This window comes from Anthonomus grandis, chromosome 3 (assembly GCF_022605725.1).
Source record: "Anthonomus grandis grandis chromosome 3, icAntGran1.3, whole genome shotgun sequence".
Taxonomy (NCBI): Eukaryota; Metazoa; Arthropoda; class Insecta; order Coleoptera; family Curculionidae; genus Anthonomus; species Anthonomus grandis.
In genome coordinates this window covers 7,738,020-7,749,432 of record NC_065548.1, presented here as the reverse complement: position 1 = coordinate 7,749,432, position 11,413 = coordinate 7,738,020, and the positions used below count along the sequence as shown (strand labels likewise).

At 32.8% G+C, this 11,413-nt stretch overlaps 1 protein-coding gene across 1 annotated transcript; it reads left to right on the top strand.

Moving 5' to 3' along the window:
- The first annotated feature begins 326 nt into the window (after positions 1-326).
- On the top strand, positions 327-11,197 carry LOC126733994 (protein l(2)37Cc). Its single transcript, XM_050437500.1, has 2 exons — positions 327-1,010; positions 10,805-11,197. Exons 1-2 carry the CDS (start codon positions 447-449, stop codon positions 11,069-11,071), a joined length of 831 nt encoding a protein of 276 aa, XP_050293457.1. The 5' UTR covers positions 327-446; the 3' UTR covers positions 11,072-11,197.
- The last annotated feature ends 216 nt before the right edge of the window (positions 11,198-11,413 follow it).

The following is an 11,413-nucleotide window of genomic DNA, read 5'->3' as shown; positions in this document are numbered from 1 at the left end:
GAAGTTGCCCAAGTACACTTGGCCTGTGCGACATTGCAACAGACCAAATCAAGGATGGATGTAACTTCTTTAAACGTGTGCTGCAGAGAATAAATATCTTAAATTCTCAAGGCGATACTACATCTTAAATGTAGTGATGATCGAAAGCTTTATTAAAATCATTGCAATAGTTAGAGGAATTTGGTTGGACTAGAGACAGCTGAATTCTAAACGCAAGTCGCGTATAAGATAGAATTGTGCAACACACAACTCCTGTGTGGACTCATACAATTAACCGCAAACTCGTGTCATACTTTGACATAAATGACGTTGACTTGACGTTTCCCTGTCATTGTCGCTTCCTAACCTAAAAAATTTCGGGGGTTTCTTTTTCCGTGAGCTTGTGCAACACCTAACGAGCGAAACCAAAAATTTAGGGCATTTCAAAGTAGAATAACCACAAAAAAATGTCCGCGGCACAATTTTTCAACCGAATCGGCCAAGTGGGCCTGGGCATAGCGCTCGCCGGAGGCGTGGTAAACTCTGCCCTGTACAACGTAGACGGGGGACACCGTGCCGTAATATTCGACCGATTCCAAGGTATCAAAAAAGACGTTATCGGCGAGGGTACTCACTTTTTCATCCCGTGGGTCCAGCGTCCGATCGTTTTCGACGTCAGGTCGAGACCCAGGAACGTTCCGGTGATCACGGGGAGCAAAGATCTCCAAAACGTCAACATCACCCTTCGTATCTTGTTCAGACCGGTGCCAGATCAATTACCGAGAATTTACACCGTTTTGGGGCAGGACTATGAAGAGAGGGTGCTGCCCTCCATCACCACAGAAGTACTAAAGGCTGTTGTAGCCCAATTTGATGCTGGAGAGCTTATCACTCAGCGTGACCTTGTATCACAAAAGGTGAACGATGACTTGACTGAGAGAGCTTCACAGTTCGGAGTGATTTTGGATGATATTTCGATTACACATTTAACTTTTGGCAGGGAGTTTACTCAGGCTGTTGAATTAAAACAGGTAATATCAATGAATTCAATAAAGTAAATTTATTATTAGTTTAATATTCAATCTGAAATTCTTATATTTTTTTTTAATTGCTTGCAGTCTTTATTCTGCAGTCAAAATCTACATTTAGTACATGGAAAGGGAATCCCAGGTTGACTCTATCTATGTAGATTTTTCAAGGCTTTTGATCAGATCCACATAGGAAAAATGAAGGCTCTAAATATTAAAAACCCTCTTAAGTGAATCTATGAATACTTTTGAGGGAGCACTCAAGTGGTCTTGCACACTCATTATCTGATGAAATATTTGTGCCATCAGGGTACCACAAGGTCCCATTGTGGCCCTCTCTTGTTCCCTCTTCTTAATTGATTTGGCAAAATTTTTAAAAATGTTGGTATTCTGATCTTTGCAGATGATATGTCAAACTTTTGTATAAGTATTGTATAACTATAACACTGACATAATAAAGTGGACGGACCCCCGCTCATTATGCGCCTTGTGATAGTTTGGTTCTGACATATGAGAGAGAGGTCTGAGAAAGAGTAGAATGGTTCCCAATTGAGTTCTTTCTAAAAAACATTTAGTAGAGTTTTTCATTTCCTTCTTATTAAAAAGACTGTGATTTGAGTCCATTAGGCTCAGATGATCTACCTACCTGGGGATGCAATTTTTCTTCATTTATTTTTAAAATTTTTCAAGTTTCCACTATTTGCTCATGAAATAATGTTTTTTGTCTCATTAAGAATTATCATGACTGCAAGCCGATCTTGATAGTATTGATAAACGGGATAACATTAACAAACTCTTTACTTAACATATAGAAATGTAGATTTTTTCTATTTTTTTATTTATTTATTGTACTTACTACAAAATTAATAAATCCTTTACAAAGTACAAAGAACAGCAACACAAAAAAAATTATACTGAAGCTTTTACAAGTTTTACAAAGTTTATAACTAATGTTATGAGTATCTACACTGTCTATTGTATTGTAAATTCTACACTGACTGAATGCAAGACACATAGTACAATTTAATGGTATCTGAGTCTGTGGATCAGAGCACAGTTACTGTTTAGTCTGGAAATTAGTGTCTTGCAATGCTGACACCAATTTAGCAATGGATCGACATACATCCCGAGAAACGTAAAGGATTCTACTATTGGAATTGTTTTATTGACTCCCTTGACGTATAAGGATTCATTAGAATGGACTTTATTAAAGTCTATGATTGCAGTTTTATCTGTATTAAGTTTCAGAAAGTTACTCATAATTTCATTCACTACTACTGAACAAGCATGTTTATTTTATTTTACTACATTAAACACATGAGTGGTGTAATTCAAAGGATTTAAAGGCTAACATCTCTAAAACAAAATATATGATAATAGCAAAGGAATGTTTTTACAGACTCTTACCAGCACAGTTAAATATAAAAATAGGGAAACGTTTGATAGAATGTGTAACAAAAATTAAAAATTTCAAAATAAAGACCTGCAACTTTGTAGTTGTTGTCTATAAGTTCAATGATATGGTGTATTGCCCCACAAATTGCTAGCTCCGTTGATTTAAGTGTCACAAAACCATATGAAATTTTAAAAAATTGAAAATTTTATTGTATAAGAAGGCTCTCTCAATTATTTTAGAGAAGGATTGTAATAAAGATACAGGACTATAGCTTCCTGCATTATTGGGGTCACCCTTTTTATAAACTAAGATAATCATGCATTGGTGCAAATTGAATAAGTTAAAGCTTTATATAAATAAGTGTAAATCAATAACTTTTCACCACATAAGGAATCAAATTTTATTCCATATATTGGCAGTATTATTTTCGAAAGACCCCAAGAATTAAAGAATCTTGGCGTCACCTTAGATCAAAAGCTTGCATGTGCTTCTCATGTTGCTCAGATATCCAAGAGAGCTATAAAATTGCTTGGTTTTGTATTGAGATCACTCAAATTGAATAATGTTTATGACATTAGGGATGTCTATTGTGCTGTTGTAAGATCTGTATTGGAGTATGCTAGTACTGTGTGGTCACCATTCTATCAGTGCCACATTGATCTTCTGGAAAGGGTTCAAAGAAGATGAAAATTTATCACCAGCATCAAACCACCATCCTGCTTATGAAATAAGTATTCCTATTAATTGTGATTTAAATCTTAAGTATGATGTCTGTTATTATGATTTTGTAAACTGTGATTTTGTTGCCATTAATAATTACCTTGCTAGCATGAATTGGGATACTGCTTTTAATCAGAAAGATATTAATAAAGGCATTGATATTTTTTACAATGCTCTCTATTTTGCTATTGAGATGTTTGTTCCAATTAAACATTTTAAATCATCTAATTTTCCCACTTGGTTTAGTAGAAAATTACAGAATCTTGATAGAAATCTTGAAAAAAAGGTTGCTCACACAAAATTCAAAAATAGTAAGGATCCCATGGATTATGTTAATTTTTCAAATTTGAGGAATAAATGTAAAACTCTTCATGACAAATGTTTTAGGTCATATATTGAAAGATTAAATACTGAAATTTCTCATAATTCTTCATTTTGGGAACACATCAATATATAATATAGTAGGTCTGATTCATACCCCAATAGCATGCATATGGAAGCCGAGGTTGCTGGTAGTGGTCAAGATATAAACAAGTAAACTTATTTGCTAGGTATTTTGAAAATACATACAGGCAACTTTCTTTAATCTCTAAACTCCTCTAAACGCCTTCCTAACAAAAATTCTTTTGGCCCTGATGATATCCCATCTGTTTTTCTGTACTTGAACTCCTCTGCATCACCTTTTCAATCTTTGCTTAACATCAGGCAAATTTCCTGATTATTGGAAGGTAAGCTTTTTAACACCAATTCATAAAAATGGCGATAAAACTGATATTTGTCACTATAGAGATGTGTGTATTCAGTCTGTAGTTCCTAAGCTGTTTGACAGGTTGTTTTCTGTGTGATTTGCATGGCACTGTAGGCAATTGCTTAGTGATCATCAGCATGGTTTTTGTTAGGGTAGATCTACGGTGACTAACCTGTTGACTTATCCATATGATTTGATTGGTGCTTTTGAGAGGTCTGTACAGGTTGATAGTGTGTATACAGACTTCTCGAAGGCCTTTGATAGGGTTGGTCATGAAAATCTGGTTCGGAAGTTTGGGGCTATGGGCCTTGGTAGGACTTTGGTCAAATTTTGTTACAGTTTTTTGACTGGTTGGACACAGTTGGTTAGGATAAGTAATTATATTTCTTATGGTATTGAAGTATCTTCAGGCATGCCTCAAGGTTTGCATATTGGACCAGTCTTTTTTAACTTGTTCATAAGAGATTTGAGTGATGTAATTGTTCATTCAAAGCATCTTGCTTTTGCTGATGATTTTAATTTGTATAAAGCTATTGAGTATCTTGCTATATAGTCATATCTTGATGCTGAGCTACTTCAATTATATTTAAATAGTGTTGCTGAGAGGTGTAATAGCAATAGTGTATGTATTTTGTTTGGTCATTCTAATAAAATTATTAAAGTTAATATTTTTCGTAATTATTAGATCAACTATAATGCTATCAGTGTCCAATTTAATATCCCTAATCTTGAAGTCAGAGGGCATTATTCTGATGCCTTAACGTTTTATAAGACCTTAAATGGTTTATATCATTGTCCTACTGTCTTGGAAGCAATTCCTTTTAACACCTGTCAAAGAAGGATCAACTCTCCTATGTTTCGTTGACCCTTTCATTCAGCCAACTATGGGTTTTTTCTCCACTGACTAGGACTTTGCGTTTTTTTAATGAAAATAGTTTGCATCCATTTTGCAACAGCTTACGGTCATTCAAATCAAAAATAAATAATCTTTTAGCCTTGTTGATGATTGTTTTTCTGAAGTTTTATCTTGGTGTATTTTTTTTGTAATTCTAGTATTATATTTATATTGTTATATTATCTAGTATTCTGTATTATTTATTTTGTTTTTGTAAACTGGCTCTGCCGTATATTGAAATAAATAAATAAATGATTCCTAAGATTCATCGCCTACAAGTTGAATATACCAGTAGGTAATATTAATTATGATGACCTCTATGTGTTACTAAAACTCCCTAAATTAATAGACAGAGGAGCTTATATAGATTTATGTACTTTATTTAAATTACCGAATGGTATGATCAATTCTCCTAGTCTCCTTGCACTAGTTAATTTTCATGTACATTTACCTGAGAAATAGGTATGAGGCAACACTTGGAACACTTGGAATTGTTTAATTTTATTATACTATACCTAAAGGTTATTTATAACTTTTTTAATGTATTTGTAAAATACTAAGATCTCTATTTATTATATTATTTTATATATTTAAATTTTGTAAATGGGAGTTCCGTCAATAAACTTTATTTTTATTTTATCATTTTCCCTTTTTTAAGTTTATTCGGTAAAACACCTGTAGAGAAAATTTCATTTATGATGTGACTAACTATAAAAAATAAATATATAATATAAGATAATAAAGAGATAAGATAAAACCAGCAACATATTTAAGAATCTTTATAGGAATTTCTTCGAGACCACATGAGAATCAGTTATGGTTTTATGTTGATCTCTTTTACATGATTGTGAATACATTTCTGTAGGTCGGAGGTATACAACACTATGTCCAATTTTGGCCAAAATTGTGTTATGCACATAGTTTTATGGCATTTTTTGTGCTTTATTTAGACGCATTAGACACTATCCTTTATTTTTTATATTAACCCAATTCCATAGAAACTTTTAACACCATGTGACTTTTTTATATGAGGTAAAGAACACCAAAAGAAATAATGTTGTATGCCTCAAACCTAATATGCAGAAGTGCATATTTTACTTCAGGGTAAACAACGCCACTTGGTGTTAGGTTAGGTTATATTTAGGCCCTGACCTGAACATAGAAAAATTGTATAAAAACTATTCGGAATGGTGTGAGGATAAAGGTCTTGAAAGGAGACTAGTTGCAAAGAAATGGGTCTACTATGATATTTTCAATAAAGATTTTAATTTGTCATTTAAGGCACCAGAAGTAGATACGTGTGATACTTGCGACCAATTCGTTGCAAAAATCAAGTCCACAACATCAGACGTAGAAAAAGCAGATATTTTGAAAATACAGATTGATAATCATCAAAAAGAATCAACTATCCGATATGCGCTTAAACATGAGAATATCGAAATCTCAAGAAATAACCCAACACTTAAAGTTTTAACCGTTGACAAAAGTGCCTACCGACGCCACTATTAACCTGTGGTACCAGCTTTTATAAAAGAAAGCTTTGGACCTTAAATTTTACTATTTATGACGCAACGACGGGACAAGCTCACAATATGATGTGGGATTAAAGCAAAGCTGGTCGAGGGGGAAATTACTTTGATTGAAAGAAAAAGGAAACACTTAACACGCTTATAAATTATGACTCCTTGGGACTGGCAACAATTTATAAGGCAGGTTCATAGTAAGTATGTTGTACATAACATGGAAATACAAGACTTCCTAAACTTTAAGGAGCTATACGAAAATCCGAAAATATCTTCATTTATTTGTCGAAAAGTCGACAGTGAAAAACAGCCTGTACTAATTTCAAATGCTGTTCAACTAGAGGTAAGACAGGAAGAGATTGGAATGTTGTATTTTAAAACAGAATTTGATGGAAATTTTAAAATGGTCAACCTGAAGAGATATGTAAGGAGTCCAAACATTACTCTGCCAGATAAACTTAATATGCTTAGCGAGACAGGAAAACCAATCACCGAGCAGAAGTATCAAGACTTATTAGCACTACTGTCATATACAAGTTCCTATTGTCACGATGTTTATACAAACCTGAGACATGGCAGCAGTAATCATGATTACCCTGAGAGTGATGAGTGTGACTAAGAAATACTTAATGTATTATTTTTTTATAACTAATAACTTAATAAAAAATAAGTTACAATTTAACAGCTTTTTTCTTTGCTAATTTGTGAATTTTATCACTTACTTTTCACAACATTCAACATTATGGTGTTAACTCCTTTCTTACTTTCATAATTTTTTTTAGAGGCATATAAAACCATGTCCATCAAAATCCTATTAATATTTTTTTTTAATATTTTTTATTGTAAATGTATGTATTCAATAAAAGCATCAATGATAATAAAAAAGAATATAATTAAAATATTAAGTGCTATTCTACCTCTAATAATGTATAATTTTTTTATTGTTTTGTTAATTACCACAACTTATTATATCGTGACATAGTGTTAATAATAATAATATAATAATAATAATAATAATCCTTTATTTAGCACCTGGCTAGTACATAATACTATAACAAACATTTAATATACTTGTGTGTAATATAATAAATTCCTTAAAATTAAATTATAATTGATTCTTTAAGAAATTAAACACCTTTCTATTAAACATTTTCAGTGATGTTGCTTCTTTAATCTCTACTGGTAGGTTATTAAACATTCGAATTCCCTCAAAAAACAGTGATTTTTGTAAAGCAGTGGTTTTAACATGTTGAATATTATAGTTCTGCTTTGACCGAATGTTGTATTGATAGAATGTTTCTCTTTTTTCCAAAAACGTTGATAAATAGTTTGGTAAAAGACCATGTTCGATTTTAAAAATTAATGTTAAAGTTGCCTTTTTAATATTTTTTTCTACCAATAACCAATTTAATGTAGAAAGCATATATTCAATTGGTGTATATTTACTACAGTTCAAAATAACCCTCATAGCTTTATTTAGTTGTAATTGAAGCCTATTTATGTTTTCTTGTGTACAGGATATGAGTAAAGCAGAACAATAATTAAAATGAGGCAATATAATAGTGTTAAATATTAACTTTTTAGACCATAATGACAGAGAACTTGAAATACGAGATAAGAATGAAATTTTTTTACCTAATTTTCTACAAACATGATCTATGTGCAATGAAAAATTCAACTGTGGATCAATAATTATTCCTAAGTATTTAATTTCCGAAACAAAATCTACTTGATCTCCGTTTATATTTACTGTACAGCCTGATCCAATTTATTACAATTTGTCTTTGACCCCAACACAATACACTTTGTTTTCCTTATATTTAATTTTAATTTATTTTTGCACAACCAATCATACAAAATATGCATCTCAGAGTTCATTATTCTGGTAATATTTTTGAAGTTCCTACCTACCACGCATACTACAGTATCATCCGCAAACAAGTTAATAAATGAATTTCGCAGAACTGTGTTTATATCATTTACGTAAATTATAAATAATAAGGGCCCAAGAACACTGCCCTGTGGCACACCCAGTTTACTTGGAACCTTATTTGAAAATCTATCACCTACTTTAGTTCTCATACACCTGTTACTTAGAAAATCCTTAATCCATTTTAAAACAATACTCTTAACTCCATATAACTTTAATTTCTTAAAGAGGATATCCCGATCTATAGTCTCAAATGCCCGTTTTAAGTCAATAAAAACACTAAGCACAACATTTTCATCGTTTATTTCTTTTCTCCACTTCGCACAAATATACTGTAGGGCCGACTCGCATGAATGGTTATTTCTAAATCCGGATTGTCCAACATAGAGTAAGTTGTTTTCCTCAAAGTAGTACCTAAGTTGCTGACACACAATTGTTTCGATGATCTTATCTACAACAGGGAGTAAATTAATGGGTCGAAATTCTTCTGGGATGGTTGGTTTTGACACTTTAGGGATGGGAATCATAACACTTGTCTTCAGATCATCTGGGACTCTACCAGTTTCTAAAGAGGTATTTATTAGATAGAGTAAAGGATATCCCAACACACAAAACAAGTCTTTAATCAACTTAACACTGAAAAACTCATCACTGGTACTTTTGTTCTTAAGTTTAAATATAATAGATCTTAGTTTCTGGAGAGTGAGGTTTTTAAAGTTTGCTATTTCTGAGTCCTTCTGTTCACTAACTTTACAGTCCCATTGCCGTTTCTCTATATTTTCTGAAATTTCCTCGACACTATCTGCATAATATTGGTTAAAATTTTCTTCTACGCTGGTATTATATGGACCAAAATCAATATCTCCAAAATCTGTCGGCTGATTTTTGCTTCCTATCAAACTTTTTAGAGTACGCCACATTTTTTTACTATCACCCCTACACATATCTATGTTTTGTTCATAAAATGTTTTCTTCTCCTGTCGTATCAGTGAAGTCACATTATTGCGTAACCTTTGGTAAGTGTACCAATCAATTTCATTTTTGGTAAGACAAAAGCGTTTGTATGCGTTGTTTCGTTCTGTTTGTGCTCGTTTTACAGTATCATTCACCCATGGATATTTTTTTAGTGTCCGTTTTTGTTTGGGACTTACTCTATCCACTGCAGCTCTTACGATCTCTATTAAATCAGAATATATCATATTTACATCAGTGGAGGAGTAGTTCCAGTCAGCACCCACTAGTTCCGTCCTAATTTTCGACATTATTTCATCATTAAGATTTCTATAACATATATCTCTAGGATTGTTACTAACTTCTTCAAATGGCATATTTACCCCTATAATCTCATGGTCGCTTATGGCGGGAAAATTCCTAGGTAATTCGGAGATATTATAGTCGTTTGTAATAATGTGGTCGATTAATGTCGCAGAAGTATTGGTGATTCTTGTTTCCTTCTTCACAATCTGACGAAAACCTGCTGCATCTATAACTGTTTTTAAGTTTTTTGCTCTATTGTCATTTTTTTGTAGGTCAATATTTAAATCACCTAACAACACAACTTTTTTCTGTTGACATGAGTCCTCATTCAAGGTATTGCCCAAATACTCCAAGAAAAGCTTACAATCCGAATTCGGAGATCTATAAATACTTCCCACAACAGCGACTTCTTTATTCACAGTTATTGATGTCCATAATGCCCAAAAATTATAATCAACCGAATCATTTTTCCATACTGTAAATTTTAAACCATTTTTTATGTACATTATAGTACCACCTGTATGTCTGCTGTTTGAATAACATATTACGGTATCATATCCTGATAAATGTACCTCATGTTCATTTATTTCAGAAGTCATATGTGTTTCACTAATGCACAACACTAACGGAGAACTATCAACAACAAGTTGTCTAATTTCACTTATGCGTGACGTGACCCCCTGTATATTAACATGGATCACCCTACCATCCATAACAGATACTCGCTTATGCATATTTTTTAATGGCTATATATATTGGGTTCTTGATTTTAGTTTTTCCTGTGCTCTTTGGTAGCAAACACATTTTTTATCAAAAACACTATGTTTATAGTCAATATCTGTAATCTTTAAGACATCATGGGCATATTTACAATTTGTACATTCTAAAATATTGGAAGTACACTCCTCACTTTTATGATTATTGTTACAAAGTGGACATATAATTGATTGCTGCCTGCAATTTACAGCTTTATGGCCGTACCGCCAGCACTTATAACAGCGTAAAACACCCAAATATTCGTATACTGGAAAGGTATCCCATCCTAAAAAGATTTTCTTATTATTTATGAGGCATCTAAACACACATGTTGTATACCTCCGGCCTACAGATTTGTTCTTTCAGAAAGAATTAGATTGTTATAATATATATAGTTATTCAAGCATTTAATGTACTATTAGATTTATATTGTACCAGTTAGTGTGTTTGATCTTATTATGTATTACATTACTGAATTTATTTCATATTGACCATGAATACTTCATAATTCTGTCATTATTAGGACTTGTTTCCTGTTGAACAATAAAACTTTTAATTTGTATTTTTTCTAGGTGGCACAACAAGAGGCTGAAAAGGCCAGGTTCCTAGTAGAAAAGGCTGAACAAACTAAAAAAGCCACAGTAATCTCAGCCGAGGGTGATGCACAAGCGGCCACAATGCTTGCCAAAGCATTTGGAGATGCCGGCGAAGGTTTGGTGGAACTGAGAAGGATAGAAGCTGCAGAAGACATTGCTTACCAACTATCTCGCTCCAGGCAAGTGTCTTATCTGCCTGGGGGACAAAATTTGCTCTTGAACGTCCCAACTCCAGGAAATTAGGCTTCAGTTCCCCTTTGGAGGTTTAAATTGCATTTTGGTTGCAGTCAGTTTTATTTTATATTGATTGTGTACATTTTCTGGTAGAATGCCGAAGAGTGGTAGCAAATAAATTGGTACTGTTGTGTATTTTCTACTGTCTTTTTGATTTAGCTGTAAGGTACTATATATAAATATGTTAGAGTTGTTATGAGAAATTTTATAATAAAAAAGATTCGAGCTTAAATATTTGTTTTGTAAATATTACCCTTGCATTGGAGAGGTTTAGGGAACGTGAAAAAAGGATTTTGGAATTTTCTGAACACCCCAGGTATAAATTCGTGGAGAGTCTTAGTGTGTAGCCTT